The 23,785-nt window shown below is 39.0% G+C and overlaps 1 protein-coding gene across 1 annotated transcript; it reads right to left on the bottom strand.

Annotated features, from left to right (window-relative positions):
* Positions 1 to 6,109: 6,109 nt before the first annotated feature.
* LOC137294818 (muscarinic acetylcholine receptor M1-like) lies at positions 6,110 to 22,671 on the bottom strand. Its single transcript, XM_067825937.1, has 2 exons — positions 20,640 to 22,671; positions 6,110 to 6,318 (listed from the first exon to the last, which is right to left on the bottom strand). Exons 1-2 carry the CDS (start codon positions 22,669 to 22,671, stop codon positions 6,143 to 6,145), a joined length of 2,208 nt encoding a protein of 735 aa, XP_067682038.1. The 3' UTR covers positions 6,110 to 6,142.
* Between the last annotated feature and the right edge of the window lie 1,114 nt (positions 22,672 to 23,785).

The following is a 23,785-nucleotide window of genomic DNA, read 5'->3' as shown; positions in this document are numbered from 1 at the left end:
ATTTGTGTTCCTGCTATTGTCAGCATGCATGTGCCCTGCCAACACCCTTGTTCACTATTTAGGATAACATACACATGTTTTCGTGATATATAATTATGGTACCTTAGAGATTTGGGGATGTGGGATGGCGGTTAATGCGTTCTTACAGCACACTGAAGTCTCGGTTTCGATTTTTTTTGTATGAAGGAGCGGTAGGGTAACCTTGTGGTTAAAGCATTTGCTCGTCATGCCTTGGGTTCAATTCCTCACATTTGTACAGTTTGTGAAGCCGATGTCGGGTGTCCCACGCCGTGATATTGCTGAAGTATTGCTAAAAGCGGCGTAAAACCAAGCTCACTGTTAGTTGGGATGACGTGCGAAATCGATTTCATGACGTTTTCGGTTTCTCGACTGATCATGAACGCCATGTACTGCGCGAACACGTTTTACCACCCTTGATCCCAGCAAACATTTCTTATTCGGCTAACGTCGCATGGCACTGCTTCGTAAGTGTATATTGCCTGTTCCTCAAAGTGATCTTAGCTCAACGACAGTTAAAAATTTATGTCCAAAGTTCTGATCACCTTATCACTGAGCTAGCTTTTTGGAAAGAACCCCTGAACTCTAAGTACGGGGTGTTGCATGGTATTGTATGACTACGCACCAACTTTTGACATGACTGAAGTATTATTCAACTGGATTATGCTATGGATCATGTAGATTTCTGATTAGTTTCACACGAAAATGATGGGTTTTCTTTCAGATATCATGAATATAATGTTATTATAAATTTTAAATAATAGTTTTCTATTTTCTATCGGGAAGTGATATACAATACCAAAATTCGTTCGTGTTTGGCGATGAGCTCGTAATCTGTTCTATATCGGAGCAGCTTGTTTCTCTTTGAAACTAACTTAGGGGATTTCCAATGTTGATAGGTTGGAGATAGTTCAGTTTAGGTTGTGTTACTGAATGTTACAAACCTGGAAATTTTAAAAATAAACGCAACATCCGCACAAAGTCAACGGTTCCAAAATCTTATTTTAAACCGTCAAATACCAATTGAAAACGCACGATGTTCAAATATCAAAATTAATCAACACGTTATGATAGGACAAAATGTTACGGGTGTCAACTTCTTTATTAAATAATAATAACAAAGAAGTTGGCATCGATAGCGTTTTGTTTTATATTAGAATACCGAATTCTAAATGCAACTCAAGAACCCAATCAAAATGTTCAGTGAAGTCAGGACGTGTATTGTTTTCATAGTCTGTCCCAGTTCTGTATTTGTGGCCGTATGTACGAATGCCCCCCTGTCTAGTAAGACCATGATACTAAATCATAAAACAAAACATCCCTTTCGTGGGGATACACTGGTGCGGTGTATTTACTGTTAATATTTTATACCTCGGTGTATTATTTATGTTTCTTCTCAAATGCGGAAAATCATAAGATGTAACATAGATACATTCCGCTGACATAATTATACATATTTGCGTCAATGCTTCATGAAAAATAATAGCTGAAATGTGTTGATCAGATATGTTGTTATGATCACCAACATCAATGTGTTTGAAATCCCGACGCCCCACCTCCATACTCTCCACCACTGGGAATTCCGGGTTAATTGCAAAAGTTTAGACTTGCTTAAAACACCCACTATATGTTCTGTGTATATGGTCACATCGAATATTGATTTCTCCACTAACTTGGGGGAACCAACTGCAAACCTGACGCACATGAGGCTCATGCATGACATTGCGGAAAAGCATATGCAAAAATTCCAAATGTGAACAGCTATATTGTGGTGTAGAGTTTTGTTAAGAATTTGCCAATGATTTTATCATTTATTGAACTCATGACAATAACTCTTTTCAACTGTACTGATTTGTTTTACAAAACACCAATTCATGTGCAAACAGTACATTTAAGCAAGAAGGAATTTTTCAAAATTTTGTTTAGAACAGTTGCCATAGTAAGTGGCCATATTTACACAAGTGAGTCTAAATGTTTGAAAGGAAGTATATGTCCCATACAGATCAGGTGTTCCGGCAAGTGAGATAGGTGTATACATCTCATGGAACCTCCCATGATATCAGTAATTATAGATCTGGTTAGCCTGGACAAGAATTAAATATTCACAGGTCGACGCCATATAGTTGGAGTACTCCCGAGCACAGAGTTAAACTACACACGGGAACCTTCTCGATGTCCCAATTCCAAGCCACACAGGACCAGTTCTGCATTCACGTACTGACACATGACAATACAGACCAATGGGCAACAGTAATTATACATCCTGTCTCCGCACCTGCACGTGTCCATCTGCATCAGGCGCTCATTTCAAGACAATGAACGTTACACCCGCCCCCCTGTAAACGTCTGTAATATCCCATCATTGTCCGGACTGGCATACTAAAGCACAGGCACGCTGAAATTAACTTGAATTAGTCTACACCTCGTAGGAGTTAACCAATGTCCAAATTTAATTATATCTCGCGTACAAGCAGATTAATTCTACCTTACGGCCATCCACGTGGATCAGATGATTCTACACATACAACAAGGATGCGGACTCAACGTTGTGGCTTATGGATTACTCAGGGTAATAGAATTACAAGAGCAATAGATGGAAGCTAAACTGAGGGCAGACAACTCTTCAAGGCGTCATTAGTAGGCAATTGACGTTGTAATAACCCATCACGTTATATTTTAGTTTTGTGTACAATACGGAGAAGTGTACGAGAAGGAGATTAAACATGAAGTTGAATGTTTTGACACAAGTGATCCCACACGACGCTGTAGACGATCATCTGCACATAACTGAAAGGCATTTTTTTCAGGCAAAAAATTTCACATTTTCACAAAATGCCTTCAGTTTGAAAACGTTAGTTTCCTACAAATGTTCACACTAAATTGACTATAATAGGTTCCATTGTGTCTGGGTATTATTATACCTTTATACGTTACGAACATTCCCACAAAGGAGAAATGTTAACCTGCTTTTGGAAGCGATTTACACCTCTGTCCGCTTAACAGTGCACAAGGACTTTGAGTTGTCATTCCATAATTATAACATTCATATTTCTAACCGTTCAACCATATTTACCATATTTCTAACATATATGCTGTCAATAAACAACAACAACAATAATAATATAACAACAACAAAACCGACACGACTTCGAAGGTCCTTCGTACTGTGACAGCCTTTCGTTTCTATAAAATAATGAAAACACGAACATCGTTATTGTAAAAGGTTTATTCTTGACCATGAACATGATACTCTATATGCGGTGACGATTCTCGCTGTTCAAAATGACCCACTCCACATGGTCAAATGTTCTCCATTTATTTATTTATTTATATACTTTACATGAATATATATATGTATGTGTGTGTGTGTGTGTGTGTGTGTGTGTGTGTGTGTGTGTGTGTATAATTAAATACATACTCTCAGCATTCCAATAACAATGCAAATAAACAACTGTACAATATAACATTTTAGTCAAATGGGTTTGTAGGCAAATGTTTAACATACAAAGTAAAACGTTTCACCTAACATACTTTTTTACTTTTTCAATACAGAGGAGTCACATTGACATGACTTTTGTCATGCAATCTTTTCAGAATAGTTATTGGCTTAAATTGTTAAACCAAGCGGAACAAGGAAATTAGTTTTACCAATGAAACGTTCCTCGTACTCATACAATGTTTTTTCTACACTGTAAGAACAAGTAAATTCATCGAAACACTAAACGAACATCAAGGTACCGATAGGGTGAATGAGGTCCGACTGTGGTGAAATTGTAGATCTTTTCATTAAGTATATTTTGAGTCCCGTGCCTTCATTTCCAAACACCACATAAGCATAACTTGTCTGTAATCAATGACAACATAACCAATCTAGAGAACAGAGTCAGTATCGAAGGAATACTGTATAAACCATCCCCATAAAAACAAGCTTCAAAAATAGAGCAAATATGTCCATATATCTGCACTGAAGGTGATGCGCACAAAATCGTACACAATTGTTGGCAAAAGTTTCTAATACTTATACTGGTCCGTGTGAAAATCTGCGTATTGCTACCATGAATATATTACATACACCTGTTTCATGAAATTTATTCAAAATACGTCTTTGTAGAAATGAACCATTTGAAAGGAAGAAATCTGTCAAAAATCAACGTCATTTTCAAACATATGTTTACGATCAAAATTCCAACGCGGTATAGAAATGGTATGTAGACCACCACCATGTAGAAAATGGTCTGTAGACCATCACCGTGTAGAAAATGGTCTGTAGACCACCACCGTGTAGAAAATGGTCTGTAGACCACCACCGTGTAGAAAATGGTATGCAGACCACCACCATGTAGAAAATGGTATGCAGACCACCACCATGTAGAAAATGGTCTGTAGACCACCACCGTGTAGAAAATGGTCTGTAGACCACCACCGTGTAGAAAATGGTCTGTAGACCACCACCGTGTAGAAAATGGTATGCAGACCACCACCATGTAGAAAATGGTATGCAGACCACCACCGTGTAGAAAATGGTCTGTAGACCACCACCGTGTAGAAAATGGTCTGTAGACCACCACCGTGTAGAAAATGGTATGCAGACCACCACCATGTAGAAAATGGTATGCAGACCACCACCATGTAGAAAATGGTCTGTAGACCACCACCGTGTAGAAAATGGTCTGTAGACCACCACCGTGTAGAAAATGGTCTGTAGACCACCACCGTGTAGAAAATGGTATGCAGACCACCACCATGTAGAAAATGGTATGCAGACCACCACCATGTAGAAAATGGTCTGTAGACCACCACCGTGTAGAAAATGGTCTGTAGACCACCACCGTGTAGAAAATGGTCTGTAGACCACCACCGTGTAGAAAATGGTATGCAGACCACCACCATGTAGAAAATGGTATGCAGACCACCACCATGTAGAAAATGGTATGCAGACCACCACCATGTAGAAAATGGTCTGCAGACCACCACCATGTAGAAAATGGTCTGTAGACCACCACCATGTAGAAAATGGTATGCAGACCACCACCGTGTAGAAAATGGTCTGTAGACCACCACCGTGTAGAAAATGGTATGCAGACCACCACCATGTAGAAAATGGTCTGTAGACCACCACCATGTAGAAAATGGTATGCAGACCACCACCGTGTAGAAAATGGTCTGTAGACCAAAACACATAATGGATATCAAGCCATAAAGCTGTAGGGAAATAATACAAAACGGAATCTTGATTTTTAACTTTTACTCATACTTACTCATCCAATGTGTAGCGCATAATCAGATATCCAGGCAATGAAGTATGACAGATTCGTGTCAAGGTTCTGGAGACAAACTATAAACGTGATATTTTGTATAACATATTTTCTAGTTTTCAAACACAACATAAACTGGCTCATAAACCTGTACATGTATTGCATTGCAGGAAACACAAGATATCGGTACAGATACAAAACTGTAGAAAAGCACTACTGTGTTCTGCTGAGCTCTGTATATACAAAGATGGCAAACTTCAGTGTAAGCCATTACAAATGTGACTTTGTTAGCACTTTTGTGAAAAAAAACTATTGTTATTTATTGCAAAATGTTTTGAAATTGAAAACATGGCATAAAATCATTGATCATATTTGCACTAACTGTGATTGTGATGACTACATTGCAGGTCGATATGTATACTCATGTTCACACCAGTCACACAATAAGCTCATACAGTGCAGTCGCACACACCACATATTCCAACAGGTCTAGCACCAGACAATAACAATCTGCCGGTGTCTTACAAAGTAGTTATATAAAACTGATTGCTTTAAATTTGTGTTTTCACACCGTAACTACAAAAACTAACTGCCTCGCTTCTCCAAAGGTGTCATCGACAGTGGACGTCTCCGGTATATTACTCAACTGAACATCTTACTCATATGAAGAAGGGTCAAACGCCGCCAAAATGTGAGAGTGATCGCCCTTTCTTCACGGACATGTCATGTGACCTTGAACATTCCTGACTGTATCCTTGACATCTCGGTGGGAAGACTTTGGTCATGTGACCTTCAATGTGCACCATGGCAACAACTAAAGTGGGCCAATGGCAAGACGTTATAAAACCAGAGTGACTTCTTGTATTCTTTCATCTTGGAATGAACTTCGTGGCGTGGATGGGTGCGATCATCATTTGATGAATGGAACCTCGCTTTGGAACACACCGGCATGTAAGGATCTTCCAAAACGCTCGGCGGAAGTTGACGTTACACAGAGCGTAACACAGTGGGTTGATGGTGCTGTTTATATAACACAACCAGTAACCTGTGGAATGATAGAAAATAGAACCAATAATCATCATCACAATTTATAAAATCACAACACGTTTCCAAACCTGAAGCGAAACATTCAAAAAGACAAAATCTGTAATTTGGTGAGACGTAAATCCCAGAAAAGTTACTTAAAAGCCAACGAAGCGCTGGAAAACGTATGCCACCTGCGTTTACTATTACTTTACACTATACGATTTACTGATACAAAAATGCTCTGTACAAACGCGTATGTATTCCTTTTCTATATAAGCATCGAATTAACTCATACCTACGTAATGGTATAATACAAATATAATCATTCTCGAATTGCTTATTTTGATGATAATGCCACGACACATGTCCCCTAAAACCTTAACCGTTGATATTTAATTAAGTATCTCACCATGTTGTCATCGTATTTACCAATACAAAAGGTTCAGCATAATACAATATAATATATATCGCATAATAAAGTCTATACTACTGATAACGGATACACGGTTATGTTGGCAGGTTCCGCGGGAATCAACATGAGAACCTCAAGGCGGCCAATGTAAACCGGTTGATGTCTCAATTGGTTTCGAGTTTCTGTTATCGACTGCAGAAGGTAATTACACGGTCATTGGGTTTGGGATTGCGTACAAACATCCAGAACAGGAGGCGATAGTTGAGGGCGCTTCAATAGTTGGTGGGGTCATTAGCGTCTATATCGGCTGAGGTACACAAGGGAAACCCAGTATTTGTCAAGTTCAATATTTAACAAGTATCTCATCAGGTTAATGTTACATACTGCCTCAGTAATCAAGGATGCAAGTATCGACATTGATGCGACTACATGTTTACGCTATCATGTGACTTTTTCTAAACATATTTTATATGCTGTTACCAGCAAAGTCTTAAAATATAAGATATAGACATAAACGCTTACTTTTTACATTTCATTTTTTCGAAACCTGCATTTCTTTTGCTGTCCAGTATATGTAAAATACCTCCCTGGATATTGACCATAAATACATGCGCCTAAACCATGGATCTGTTAGGATCCCCTGGACAGAATTGTAGGTTTGACTCCAAGATATTCCCTGCAGGTTTGCCAGAACCTCGCCAATGGCCCTGATTCACCGCCAGTAAAGGTCAAAGAAAGCATTCATTACTTCAGATTTCATATAAGCTTACATGATCCTAATGGCAGTATGCATATTTTGACCTTTCCATGCCTATTTTACACATCGTCTAAAAGCCTAGTGTAATGAAAGTATTCTTTCCATAGATGCGTAATATAGGTATAAATTAAGCGTGAAACAGCTACAGTGCCTGTAGATCGCTTGTTTCTTTGTTGATTAACACAACACTGGGCAATAATCAAGTTATCCGACGGAGGCCTGTAAATAGTCGAGTCTGAATGAGACAGTCCTGTGATTGGCTCCATGAACATTCGACCTACCCTGTTCGATGGCAAGCATCAGCCACTTCGTGATCCTGACCATACGATCCCGTTCGTCACTTTCTATCAACCAACATTGCTTCTTGATCAATTCTAACCACGATCATTCAATTTACGTTGGCCGGTAATGATATTCTAACATCCATGGCTTTCAAGCTGATTAATTCATCGCTCAGCCAATCTTTTTACTTCCAATGGTTTCAAAATGATGTCATTTTTCAAAGAAATACCTAGAATAAATACAGGACGCTATACACTCCTATTTAGTGTTTCATCGACTTATCATTTTCGGAGACCCTGGCAATATCCCCAAATTCAAATTTCTGCTTAAGGCCATACGTAACTACCGCCTTCAGTCAATACACAACATCGAATTGCCGCAAAGAACACGCAAAACAGCATGTTTTATCCACAAGCCCATCTTCAGACAAATACAATCCTTACAGGAACGTGTTTCATCTACCATCTGAAACCGCAACTGCGTCTTAAACAGCCATATTGTTCTTTTAACTGGCAATTAGATTTCAAGATGCAATGGACAACAGTCGTGCTCTAGTGCACTCTATAGACTATTTATGACTATCATTTGCACTATAAAATCATTTTGCACGTTGTGAGAGTTCAATATACCAAGTACAGCTCAATCAATAGCATGCAGCAGTGTCCTGTTGCAGGAGTTGTTGGCGAGCAATGTTCTCACAACATCTCTACTTGTCGCCATGTGATATATTTGGCGTGCTGCCGTTGCCTTTGGAGTCCTTATTGAACCTGTTTCGTGCTGGTATTATCAATGAAAGTACACAATAAAAATGTACTCATTGTCTTGATATTGACGTTATGTTTCATAAAGCATTCCTAATGACAAGATGAATTTTTGAGAGAAAGTCATGAGAGTTTATGATGTTTCGCTGTTTGAGTACAAGGGAACTGTGATTGAATGAAATGATATTGTAAATAGTTTGCAGTCACTCTTAGTATCGCTATACAGAAAACGGCCATTCTATTGACGTATTCATCTGATTCTAATGGCATCGGCATGAAATTCGTGAAATACACCAAGACGATGGATTCAGCTCGTATCCTGCTGCAAAAATTATAATTCCTAAATATTTAAGCATTTCGCTTCAAAGTGGAAAATCAAAATCAATGAAAGTATTCGAAATGCTTGTTGAGTGACCAACTGCTTTAGGATCGTCAGGAACAGACTGTCAATACAAACGCTTGTAATTATGTAGACACCTTTTACCCTGCCTTGAAACAAACTGAATAATTATTGCTCGAGAATGTGTATTTGAACGCATTGACAGCTCATCGCTTAAAATGTGGTTCCAGGTTTTGCCATGATAATACCAGAACGATGTAATTTGAAATATATGGGCGTGATCAAAACATGGCAGGCTTTCCTTCAGTACTCCTTCTACTAAAGTGGGTATGGTTCTGTTTGTTCACGACTTCAGTGTCGAAAGCAATGTTTTGGAAACTGGAAAATTGTACCATTACATTTCACAGACACCAGTGTCTACAGTGACTCTACTTCATGCCCTTTATCGGTGCACTTCCCCCCATTCTGTTGAGCACAGGCCTGTGTAAAATCAGCCGCTGTTAAAGTAAGGAGGAGTATTAATATAAGCACGTGTGGTTTGTTTACTTATCAAGGTATGTTTAAACCATAGCTGTTTCCTAAAAATCTTACATACAGGACATCTGGCAGTCTCGGACACAAAATACTCGTAGACAATGTAATTTCAACACATGCTGTTCCTCCAAATGTAGACTATGAACTACATGTAGATATTGGATTAATTCTATTCTATTTTCCGAAATGATTTGACGTGATTGTACCCTCAGCCTAGGTCATTTATAAGGGGTACATCCCATTGCCCTTTGTCATAGTTTCTCAGATTTAAGTGGAGATGTATTATGAAGATGCTTCTAGAGTGAACAGGGCTCTATAAGATGGATGATAGGTAAATACCTTTAAGATGAGTGGGTGCGTTTAGTTATACGCCGCTCTCAGTAATATGCCAGCTAAAATAATCGAGTATGGACCAGAAAATTCAGGGATCAACTGCATGAGCATCGATCTGCGCAATTGGGAACCGATGAAGTGTGCCAACCATGCCAGCGAGCCTGACCACCCGATCCTGTTAGTCGCCTCTTGCGAGAACCAAAGTCGCTTTTTATGGCAAGCGTGAGTTGCCGGGGGCCTATGCTATCCCGGACCTTCACGAGTCACCTTGTTGCATGGAAACTATCTTTGATGGAGTCAGTGATGTCGAGTTCATAAACCATTGTACTGGCCACGCAATCATTGTAAAGAATAATATATCACGTTTGATGATAGCTGAACATTTGCAGAACCTCCATCATAATGGCAAAAGATTAAAAATCAAGGACACTGGGAAAACGAACGTACACTGGCGGTGATGTGTAAAAGGCATTTCAACCACAATCAACAATTTAATCATGACTTATCGGTTTCTACACAACCTTCATTGTTATCAAAGACATCGCCATTCAATAATTGCACAGCAATAATTTCGGAGTGAGATTAAGTTTCATAAACATTTCAAGTACGAATGACAAAGAAAGTTGAAGCAAATAATTTTAAGTTTACGAGACAATGAAGACGATGATATGCTCCGAGATGCACAAATCTGGTAAAGAGTACTGGTCAGTCCGTTCCATATAGCTGCCCAGTGCTTCCAGCAACCTTATCTGATGCAGAGCGTAATGCCCCACCACCATACACTCAAGCCTCTGCTGATGATCATTATCACCTTCACCAAGATGATAAGACGCTCATCAACTATCGACAGCATGAAACATCTATTCATGTCCGATAACTAATTCAGTAACGGTGCGTTTGTTATTGGCCCAGAACTCTACGAACAAGTGTATATCATCCTGCCGCCATCAAAGACACATGTTACCATTAGTCCATGAACGTCACCCTGACACACTGGAGGTAACGAAACAGAAACTATTGAAGCAGAAAGCCGTTGAGATCAGTATTCATGTGGCACCGATGACCATATTTACAACTTCGAGAAAGCTACCCAGAATGCCGCCCAAAATGTATTTCAGCGCCAGCTAAAGGAATGAAACTACATTGTAAGTGTATAAATGCCTCCAACGCTACTGGCCATTTCATACATTTAGATTTCAGAATGTAAGTTTCAAAACATATATGTCTGATGATATATGTAGGTGTTAATCTTTTAATGCAAAACGCATAGTCATGCAATTCGTTCCAATAAATGTTTATCTTAATACGGTTCTCTGTATGTATCTTCTTGAATGTATCTTTACCCACTTTGAGCCGCACCATCTTCATCAGACCAACCCCACCCTTCCCCACTAACTCCGTCTCACACACCACAGTGGCATGTATTAATTACATGTATTCATGCCCGGAGATACTGAATTCATCATGTTTTTGGCTGTAAAATATATCCATGAATAGCATAAAATCGGAACATTTCCTAATTATGTCCCGTCCCAAAACGTAATATTCCTTGAGCTGCTCATAGATGAAGTTTTTCTCATTTGTTTGGTTTCCCCGACACGTCACATGAAATTTATGTACCCCGTTAATCGATATTATGTTATTTCAGTAAACATCTTTCACATAGTACACGTTACGTATTGATTCATTTTATGCAATTTCAGTACCTGTCATTGATGAGATACAGGAAGACAATGGGCTTTCATATGATGTTAAAAATGCCTCTTCAGTGCAAGACGGTCATCTATGATTGGGTGTTCTAATCGCGTAGTCCCGTCAACACTTTACCCGTGTAACTGATTCATTCGTCTTTTAGTCTTAGATTACTTCCATCTTAATACATTCATGGCATAAACGGTGTTAAGTCTAATGCTATTGCCTTGAAACGGTAAGACGAAATCCATGCAGAGAATGGTTTTACATATTCCATTTTGCAAATTATCATACTTGTTGAAAAATACACGGATAGTGTATGGATAGTCAATGTCTTTAGTGCAAAAAGTGAGACGTTTCGTTGTAGATAACTAACGCCGTAATTAAACTTGCTAGATAAACTGACCACGGTGTTAGTATTGCAGATACCGAGCTCCAGATGTTGCTCTGATGCTGGGTATCTGTCCATGACACTGACGCGTGAACAGTCGAGTGAATCGGTAAGAAGCATTTATGAACCAGGCACAATAAACAGAAACTAGGCAGTCTTACCAAAAATAATCATAAGATGCCCAAATGGTAACCCTATTCAAAGGAACTATGTAACCCAATCCGAAATGCCTGTATGTTTTACAAATTGACAATCTTTTGCCACCTAAAGAAGTTAGGCTTCCTAAACCAAAATGAACAGAGCAATACAATTGTTGAGGCAAAACAAAAGATACCTTTATGTTAGTATACAGATAGACAATCCTAGAGGTACGTAAGAGGTAAGGTTCCCTCACAGCCAAAATGTACAGCAGTAACACAATTGTTGTGACCATACAAAACATGCTTTTACCTTAATATACAAATGGACAGTCCTATGCCGCCTCAAGAGATAAGGCTCCCCCACAGCCAAAAGTCCTGAAGCAACACATTTGTTGAGGCCAAACACAAATATGCCTTTACTTAATATACAAAGGGACACCAAAGACACTATGCTACCCAAACCTATCATGCCTTGAAGTAATACAGTTGTTAAGGCTACAACAGATTGACGTACATACACATGATAAACCATATGCCACATAAAGATACTGGGCTACCCAGCTGAAAGTAGACTGAAGGAGCATTGATGATGAAACCTGCACTCGAGTGACTCCACTGTGTAAATAGTTGTACATGTTCAATGCATCAATTCTATTATTTGAAGAATTAGAAACTAATTTCACCATCTATATCATATCATATATACCAGTCAGTCAAAAAAAAGAGAAGATTTATGCCTAAAGGTTTGCGTCAAATCATTTGCCTCAGCAATCGAAATGCAAGCTGCATGTAAGCTTAATGATCGAAGTGCCGAGACGTGTCCAGCAATGGAAATAGGTAATCCAATATTTGCACTAATAATTAAGCATAAGAGGCACTTCACGCGCACAGGATATATCTGTATAGGAGCTTAGCTATAACCCAGGACACCATGCTCTTACTTATAGTCTATCACCACAACAAATGTATTATTTACATATAGGATCGATATCATTGATCTCACTGTCACCTGGTAAGACATAATCAGACCCCAGACAGAGACTGGCAGGTGTTACTCAAATATCGCTGAAGGGTGTGCATGGCACAACCAGTGATATAGTAAATCGAAAACTGAAAGGTATAATATATGCTCTGCTGTTAAAGCTAAAACAGCAATATCCGAGGGGAAGACAACAAACATTCATTACATACTTATTTTAATAAACAACGCAACCTTTGCACTTATTTCAAAATTTTCGTTACCAACTCCATGTGTCATTTAACAAGAATTTTATGTAATATTTAGAGACTTTAGTTTCCTCAGTGAGATCAAAAGGATTTCAAATAGTTCGCAAATGATGAGAATGAAACCCGGTCCTTCGGCGCATAGACATAACGGTTTAAACACAAACGAGGAGTTACAATGTAGAGTATCTACATTAATAGTGATATCACATTCGCATATATCAGTGCATGGTGTATGAACCCCAACAAGTATCAGATGTTACGAAAGAAAGCTTGTTTTTTTGTCTGACACAGCAATATTCCAGCTGTTTGTCGGCGGTAGGTTAAAAATCGAGTCTTGGTAATTGTTAGTCTGCCTCTCGGCAGGGTTCATAGGACTCTATCCAATTTTACCTTTGAAATATTTGAACCTACGAACTTCAAAACGCTTGGAATAAAACAGTCTCATCCCAAGTGGACTGCTTTCCTTCCCGCTAATTTAGGTTTGATCCTTTCCGCTACCTTTTCAAAACACTTGGATTGACCATCCACAAAACCAGGTCTCTTTGACTACCATACCTGGGAGATACATCAGAATAAGTATCACCCTTGAGTATTATGCAATCAACACCATAGACATCAGCAGCTGTATGATTGCCACTGTTACTCTTGCTGTCTAAGTCGTGACTTTCATATCAAAAGCGGAGCAGGCATGCTTGGGGATTATACCCAAAATAGGCGTAATCAAATGTTTCCTGAAACTATTTTCCTCCTGTAGTCGGTTGCCGCAAAGACAGCGTTAATCCCCCTGCAAGGGATGAAAGAGTTCTTCTGAGAAGGTACAAGTGGATCGTTGACAAGTGTTTTGACTGACAGCTAAATCGAAATTTCACTTCCGCATAATTAAAATCAATTACTTTAAATCTATAATATTCTTATTTGTTGTATTTTATAGTTAAGTTGCCGAAAAGTCGCCTATGGTGCCTGTTTCAATCGTTGATCTTGCGCATTTTCTAAAGGGAGTTTAACATATGAACACCATAAGTTGTTCACTGGTCACGAGGGGTCCCAGGGCTCATGTACCCTCGAGGTTTGTTTATAAACATAAACAAACTTCGAGGGTACATGAGTCCATGGACCCCGAGGGACCAGTGAACAACGTATTTATCTTCCCGAAAACCCGAGTTTTAATTTTGAACTGTTTGAAGCACTTCTGTTGATTGTGAGGCGAATCGCCATTTTGCAGACGGCACAAGGTAAACAGATTCAGAGTTATCTCCCTTCCATCGATTTCCAATCGCAAAACATCGGTAATTTCCGTGATTCTTGCGTGATTCAATGGTATTCGAGACAAAAAAGTACTACCATGAAGCACCAGAAGCGTTCGGAATTCCAGCGGTGTTCTTTGCAAATAATACATCGCCTGTAAGCGGGGTACATTGAAAAATGATAGAATAGCGCTTGGCCACTCAGAAAGCGACATTCATGTGTGAGGTAAGATGAAAATACATGTCACGACATTAAAAGATTTTAATAAAACCTAAACATCAGTAAAAGAAAGAAAAGATATTCTATGTGTATAAACTGTTTTCTTGATTCTCGTACGAACGGAATCAATGTTAAACTTAATTCAGATCATATGAGGAATATTCAGTGATGAAACTCTGAATCAAATATCAAATATTTCTGATAAATTATTTCATCGTTTCAAAAATCTAAACCTTAATTTAATATTTTATCACATGGGTGTTGTAGGTTTTATTCACTGTGACAGCTATTCAATGCTTCACGTGTATGTTTATGATAAACTATCTGTTGAAATGAGTAACAAAGGGACGCGAACTTGCTGATATTTAGTCCATTACTTATTGCTCGTGTCACTCTGTCCTCTAAGGAAGTTCGTGTCTACGCCGGCACGTTTAATTAAAGTCCATACGATAAGATTGATTAAAGCTATTTTCAACCTGCCCGACCTAAATAGACTCATGGTAGATGCTTCATGACAAATTACCGTAAGGCAGTATTCCTATGAGGAAGGAGCCACGTTCATCAGAGTCTGAAACCTCAGTGTCCACTGGAACAATGTCACTCAGGCACATTGTGCATTGTATTCTGAAATGTTTCGCAGTTTGTTTTTATATTATGTTCGGTTACATATTGGCATCGGTATTTCATGTCCGACTCTGGAGAATGTATATATATTATACGTGCGTGCATTATATATGTGTGCGTGCGTTTGTTTGTGAAAGAAGACATACGTCAAAAGTCGGTTTTGGGATAGGAGTTCTAGATGGAATCTGTTATGTTTCACTTACTTACTCCAGTTGCTGAACAGCTTGCAAGTTGTATTGTATGTCTAACTGTATTTTCACACTTGTTTGTAATAAAAATACTTAACATTTTAATATCACCTCAGAAAAAATATTTTTTTCATTGCCCGTTTTTCTACTGCTTGCAAGAGTAAAATATGAAAGAGGACATATAGATATTTGTTGCGTCCTTTGAAAATGCTGACGACCCTTAGAGCCAACAATATTTACCAGTTCCTCTTTTAGGTATACCGAAATACTTTACATTCAAATTCATATTCTGAAAAGTCATTGGTATATTATTGCAAAGGAGGATAGATTATTATCTAACATACTTTTTTAAAAATATAATTTTAAAGCCAAAGCTAAATTGTTTTCATTGATAGTTATACAGAGGAAGTCTTCTATACCAATCAGTAAACAAAGTCAGATTTCATATTTTACTGTATAAACATAGGTAACTATTTGTTGTCCTCGTTGCACTTGAAAAAACACACAGTGATGACCATGGCTGGCAATCATGGCCTGAGTTCAACTTGATAAGATTAAGTAAAAACTATTTCTTTTTGATGGAGGATTGGAATGGCTCTACATATTACTGCTTATGTTTGGTGTAGGTCTTGATGAAAGGTGTTTTGTACACATTATTATTAGGTAGCCATAGTGATAGGTTGCCATATTGGTAGGTAGCCATATTGATAAGACTAAAGTGGTGCATTTTTGAAGTTAGTGTTTGAGGACTTTAATCACGTGGACGCCTGTCAGTGTGATTAACCATGCTGATATTTTACACATGCTGTGTCTGCGAAAATGCTTTTGTGAACTGGCAATACAGTTAAGTTACATTTGACTTTAAGCCTGTCCTGGCGAATACTCCATTTGACTTAAACATCATGTAGTTGCAACTATTGCAAGATCATTAAGACATTTTATAATGATTACCTATTTGACAGAAGTAAGTTCGTATGATTACAATCCCATGTCGAATCAATGAAAGCAATAGCAATTATTTATTTCAAGCTGGTGGGAAATAAATCACTGATCATTGCAAAGGAATAGAAAACGTACACTTTACTCATCTTTGTAATTGTAACAGAATGTGCCTTATGAGATTTGTATAGAGGATGTCCCTAATATCAGATACAAGATACTGGGTGGGTTATATAGGGCGTGTCATAAAGAACGTGATAAATGTAGCTTGGTAACATGGAAAATTTGTGTTGTGTTGGTGGGTTATTTAGGGACTTGGTATAAAATATGTGTAACATGTAGACTGGTAATAGGGTAATTTGTTCTGTGTTGGGGGGTTATTAAGGAATGTGACGTAAAATATATGTAACGTGTAGATTGGTAATTGGGCCATTTGTTTTGTGTTGGTTGGTTATTAAGTACATGATATAAACTAATTTATATGTAATGTGTCGATTGGTATTAGGGTAATTTGTTTTGTGCTGGTGGGTTATTTAGGGAGGTGATAGAAAATATATGTAACATGTAAACTGGTTATCGGGTAATTTGTTTTGTGCTATTTAGGGATGTATTCCCGTTGTTGATAAGGGAATGCATTATATTCAGATATGTTACATACGGATTTGGTTTAATTTGGTAAATAACATATAATGTGTTTTATGCAACTTTGTAATATACGAATATACCTTTATGAAGATGGGTATTAAACAAATGAGCCCTATCAAGTAACGTGTTCTGTCCAGTTGGGTAAATTGTGGAATGTACTATTACATAAACTGCATTAATGGAATGACCTCCAGTTACTCAAAATGGTTTCAGATACAACTGTAAGATGACAAAATGACTATCCCATGATGACATAGACATGGTTTCCCAGAGATGAAAGAAAGATGTTACACACTTGACAAGAAGAATATAGATGTAAATGCCAATCTATTCCAGTGCGCTGACGCAAACAATAAATGTTATCGATGGTTTGTTTGTTTGTTGTTTAACCCCGCACTCAGCAATATTCCAGCTATATGACAGCAGCCTGTAAATAATCGAGTGATCAACAGCATGAGCATTGTTATCAGTGGAACCGTATGCATGCTAATGTAACAATAACTGGTAACGTAATGACGATACGATGACTCCAATAACTATTAAAGGGAGAGTGACTTTATAGTTTCAGACAAGTGCGCGAAATTTAAGAGAAATTTTAATTCCAGATATAAAAATAGTATTATGTGATCACGAATGCCAAAGGACAGACATGACCAAAATGGTATTTTGAAATGAGACCAGACCAACCCAAAGTGTTACCTACTCGCCACCTTCAGTTTCAAATTATCACTACCACGTGAATTATCTTGTCAGTCCTTGCCCCGGGCTAGGCACTTAGTCTTCCAAGGGACAGACGCCATACAAGCAACACGACGTAGTTAAGGAAAACCTACTGCACTGATGTTAACAGAATTGAACGACAGGTCTGTAGTAAGACTGCCTAAATGATGGCACTTGCTGCCTAGATATAAAAGACCCATGTCGATCCGAGGTAGGAAGGTCTGATTCCCACATGCACCCGTGAAGGTAGAATTGGCCTTCAGCAACCCATGCTTGCCAAAAACGGCGTCTCTGCTTGTCGTAAGAGGTGGCTAACAGGATCGGGTGGTCAGACTCGCTACAACTGGTTCACTTGATCACTGGATTGCCTGATCCAGTTTATTTACAGACTGCCGCCATACAGCTGGAATGTTGCACAGAGCGGGGTAAAACTAAACTCACTCACTTGATATAAAAATAAAATGTATCTACCCAAAAGTCCAAAAACAACCGCGAAGGTAGCTAAAGTTACACTTTACAATATACATATGGTCAGGTCTTGCAAGCCTTTCAACACTTTTGCAGTTATTCACAATTTGAGAGCATGATGACGGAGAAACTAATGAAGATATAAAAAGTTTCCCACTTGTTGACCTACCTAGAAACGCAGTCGGGACGAATCAGGAATCGAACCCACAAACACGAACTCTCTGAGGTTAATCCAGGTGTATTTTGTTTTGTGGGAGTGCACACATGTTCGTGTAAGTAGTCTCAATAACTTTACTCAAAGCTACCTTTATGGCATGGTACTTAGAGGAATAACTCAGAAAACTCGCACGATAGAGGGACAAAATGAGCTAATCGTTTCCATACTTATATGCTGACAAACCTGATACCGTGGCTGAACTTGTTTTACATCTGTGAATTACAGCGACGGAGCATATACAAATATTGTCACTTATATGGTTCTAGTAACTGTCGGTCACGATGTTAGGATCGGAAAGTTCAAAGAATGTTTGTTAATGCGGCATGAAACAACCGTAAGATATCAACATAGGACATTATGCCAATGAAAAAGTACGAAACGATCTGGAGTCAAGAGGTTACTGGTAACAGAATGCTTTGGGTGAGGGTTTTGGTCCCGCTACTGCATAAATGCTTCTTACAAATCAGTATCGTTTTACGTTCAGTGTTAAACAGTTACATATAAGGCGCACGTTAGGCAAATAATTATTCTGGAACAGAATATGCATGTTAACATTCCAGCACACGTTTTATGTTATCATCTGTTCTCCGTTGCAGCCGTAACGGTTTGGCGTAATAGATTTAGATTTCATTTGAAATACGCATCAAAGATAAGGCAACTGCAGATCCTGACATTGGTAAGGTTCTAACGAGTATCTAAACAGGCCATGTTACCAAGATGTAGATTAATGCTCATTTGGCAGCTTTCATTACATCCTGGAACACGGTATAACTAGGCACCGAACACGTATGCAGTGCAGAATGAAAGAGCTACACCTTGACACTGATTTAAACAAGACCGTATCACCTTCTATGGATAATCGGGAGATCTATTGTCATTGTGTTTATGTGTTAGATGCAATACAACACAGTTATTTATGACAGTGCCTTATCCATCTGGCTTAACTCAAATGTTAGACCTCAGTATAATTCTACCAAAAAAGAATACCAGAAGATTAACCGGAATACCGAAACTTTAGAAGTTCTCCATATGTTAAGATAAGACATCTGAGAACAGAGGATAATTGAAGATCACAATGCATCTGCATAATAATGTTTTTGTTGTTTTGGGAAAATGAACAGGAGAGAATAATTTACATACAATTCAAACGACGAGAGAGGTTGTAAAACGATCTCTTATATGACCTCGTAAAATATTTACAAGTGGCTGAATAAAAGTCGTAGAAAGTACAGTTACTTCAATCAACCGTGCAATAGTTTATGGGAAGTTCTAAGCTTCATTTATCCATGAAAAGTCATTGCTAACAATGGTGATGACACTTCGTATCCCCTTTATGATGGCCACAAACCATATGGGGAGGAGACGCTTTAGGCCTTTGTTTGAAGTAGGGCTTCTCCTTAAATCCCAATTTGCTTTGATCATATGTAGAACACCATACACGTGCTACAAATATAGTTTCAGATTACTCAGTTTTTCCAATTATTTAATATGGTCAGATGTTAAAGATATTAATCGACAACTTGTAACGTATGTACAAAGTGTTCAGCAATGAGCTGCAAATATCAAATAAGACACGAGCGGTTTCTCGCGCGGAGGCGCTGATTAAATTTCATCACCAAGTATGATAAGTAAACAAGTCTTTATAGTTCATTGTTATAGTATGTTCCCTGGATGCTTTAAACACCATTTAATACTTTGCAATAATATCTTATCTATACATACAATGAGGTAATGAATAATCCAGTGTGTGCCTAATAGGAAAATGAAATGCGTTCATCTTGTTGTTTTGATAGGATGGTGTTGCCAAACATAGACCTGTTACATAAAATAGATGGCCCGCATACCTATGATAGCGTATTAGTGTCACAATATAAACAAAACTAGCATATACCTACATGCCACTTTCATTTACGTAGAATAAACTTTTATCTACAAAAAGACATCTACGTACATGTAAGCTTCATTTACAGACTGTGGCATTTACCCACTTCCATACAATTAACAACATATATATTTATTTATGATTATACAGCATAGCACTGCATTTTGCATTTGTGCTAAAAACCTACAGACAACGACCCATATATGATAACTGCACTTTAAGCTGTTCTCGCAAACCTTTCAGTTCAGAAATGGCCTTTTAGCCATCGAAAACAGAACCAAAAAGAGTATCTTATACCTGGAGGAAAAAATAAACCAATCTTACCAATGGCATATAGAGTCTCATCTATACATCCATTGCAGAAAACCATGGTGACGGCAAAGATGTTATAGGGTGTCCACGTTACGATGAAAGCCAACAAAATGGCCGTCAGCGTTTTTGCCGCTTTTTGATCCTGTCTCCGTTCGTGGCGCTTTGAATGCATTTTGTGTCGTGCTCGCTGCTTCCGAACTTTGTTGGCTACTTTCATTGCCATGCGTTGCTGCATGGCATGTCTATTCTGGTCATTGCTTTGAGCCCGCCTTCCCAAGGCAGGGGTTCCTTTTGGTGGTGGAAGGGGAGGTAATCCCCTGTCCCGGTCAAGGTCGTCCGAGTTGTCCGCTTGGCTGCCGTCACTAGAATCACTGTCAATGTGGCGTGGAACTGAAGGGGTCAACTCACAAATACTATCTGCATCGCTATCTGGTATCATTCGTATAGAAGGTTTGTTTTCAGAGTCAGTTGAATCGTCCCGTGGAAGTTTTATCAGGACAGTGTACATTGTCTCCTTTCTGTTGTCTGATGTACAGTCTTCATATAGAGGAGGAGGGGCAGACGGCGCTTTGTTTTGGCGGGAAAATGATGTAGTGATGTCGTAAGGAGGCGGCGGACCAGGTGAAGGGAACGGAGAAGGTGTCTCCACCGGAAGTAAGGGAATCATTGACCCACTGCAGCTCACACCGTCTGTTTTAGGGGTCCGGTTTAAAGCTAAGCTATTGCCAGCACTATTTTGTCGGAAGCGTGGCGGAAAATTCGACCGTAGGATACTTTGACCAGCACTGGTGGTTGATGTTGTCACCACGTTAGAATTCCCCGGCGAAGCTGGAGGGTCACTTGTACTGGATTCCTCTATGTAATCCGAGTCTCTATCAATTTTGAGACACGACAACAATTTACTCCTACATGAAGTTCTTTCAGACCTCCGAGAATACTCCTCGATATCTTGAAGTTCTGGGGAGGAATGACTTCGTTTTTCACTGACGCTTGAATAACCCTCCTCGTCGCTGGATATGGTGGACTTTTTGCTGCCGTAATATCTCTTAACAGCCTGGAGCTTAGGAAGATCCTTCTGTCGTTTCTGGGTTTCAAGAAAAATCCTATAATAAAGAATCACCATGATGGACACAGGTATATAAAATGCCAGTGCTGCAGTTATGATCGTGAGGTATTTATTTGTTTTCAAAAACTGAATATAACAGTCATTATACTTAACTGTCCTCCGCCCCTCGATATAGGGCCAAGCAAATATCCAAGGGGTCCACATCATTGCTGATATAACCCAAGCACAAAATATCATTGTCAAGGCCTTTCTGGAGGTCCTGTTGGCGCGATATGTGAGAGGCCTTGTCACGGAAAGATACCTGTCAAAACTGATGATGATGAGATTGGCTACAGACGCATTGCTCATGGTGTAGTCAAGGGACAACCATATGTCACACATCTCAGGACCCAGAGGCCAGTATCCCATCACAAGATAGACAGTATAAAAAGGCATGGAGACGACACCGATGGTAAAGTCTGCCACAGCCAAACTTAAAAGGAAATAATTACTGACAGTTTGCAGTTGTTTTTCCACCTTAAAAGCTATGATGACAAGGAGGTTACCACCCGCCGTCAAAACACACAACACTGACACCACAATAGAGATGACAACAACCTCTAGGGTGCTAAACAACGGCCCGGTTGCTGTCGAGTTTGATGGATCGGTGAAATTTGTTGAATTATAGTAATCAAACGTGAAGTCGTCACTTATGGCAGTTGTCGTATTCCATTGCGTATAAGATTCCGTGAAGTTAAGAAACTCCGACACTGCACTGGTTTCCAGAGGGGCACTTGTGTTAACATACGCATCCAAACTTTGAAAAACTTTTGTCGCATTGTAAAACTCCGTACTAAGAGAAATCTCGCTGACCGGCAACTCAGGGTTGACTGATAAATCCGTCGTATAGCTGCTTTCCGTTCTTCCGTTATGGCTACTGCCAGAATTCCTACCTGACATAGATGACACATCGTAGGTAGTACCGTTAGAGAGTTCCATTGTCCGCTCATTGCTATCACTCGAAGCCGGACAGAGAGCGAGGCACTAGTTCCGAGGAGTTGATTCCCTCCGAGTCGAGCATGAACGCTGGAACATCGAGCTGTTGGTTGGTTGGCCTACAGTCTTGCGGGCACAGCCGATAATCTCGCTACTCGGTCGACAGAGCAAGTCCCCTACTGCACTGGGCGATGGGCTCTCATTTACTGCTGACTGCCGGCGTGTGGATGACATACGGAATCTGCAATCCAGAAATTAATCAAAATCGATTATTCATTATCACATCATATTTCCCAGTCTAATTTTGCACTAAAGCTGTCAAGTATTAATGCAGTCTTATTTGTATATCAGCAATTTTGCAACTAATAACAATATATTAATTTTATATCCGTTTTCCCCTTTTTCAATGTTTACTTTCGTCTTGAAAAATCATAAACAACTCATATGTAGAAAGTTCCCATTACAGTCAGCTCTCAGGATAGTTCAAATAGTTCTCTTATATTAGTCGTCTATCCAAACTCCACAGCCAGATCATTGGCCTGTACCTCCATATAGTTTGTATGCAATAACCTAATGTTCCAATGTCAGTCAGTAACTCGGAGACTTTGACACTTCATTAGGGTAACTGCGGTTGTACCAATGTAATGCTGCAGACCGATTGACCCTGGTGTCATTTACAGAAGCCTCAAATCATATCACCGGTTTTAATACACCTGCATTACCCTGTGTATAATACATGACCCGGTGACTTTCAACTGACAATTGTTGTCTGATAAATATACGTAACTCTTAACCTTCTTTCACAAATTTTGAACCATTTGCCTGTGCTTACAGACTCTTTGGCGCAAAGGAGATGAAATTATGTATGCTTCGCGGATAGAAAGGTCCTACTTTCGGTAAAATCTACAAAGGTACATGTAATGCAAGGTAGTAATTTTTAGTTAGTCTTCCGCACCATTTCAGTATCTTGTCGGAGTTGAGATAAAATGTACTGATTTTCAGAAGGAACTATTTTCAATCATCGCCTGAGTTGTTGAAACGTGCACTGTGTAGATTGGTGACATTTCATACCACGAGATATCGATCTATATTAATCAAAGCAGGCATAATAATTTTG

This window comes from Haliotis asinina, chromosome 8 (genome assembly GCF_037392515.1).
Source record: "Haliotis asinina isolate JCU_RB_2024 chromosome 8, JCU_Hal_asi_v2, whole genome shotgun sequence".
Taxonomy (NCBI): Eukaryota; Metazoa; Mollusca; class Gastropoda; order Lepetellida; family Haliotidae; genus Haliotis; species Haliotis asinina.
This window is presented reverse-complemented; position numbering and strand designations above follow the sequence as displayed.

Coding starts and splice junctions, on each gene's coding strand:
- LOC137294818 (XM_067825937.1), bottom strand. CDS start 22,671: ATGGAACTCTCTAACGGTACTACCTACGATGTGTCATCTATGTCAGGT. Junction 6,319..20,639: donor TGAGACTCTATATGCCATTG/GTAAGATTGGTT, acceptor ATCATTCCACAG/GTTACTGGTTGTGTTATATA.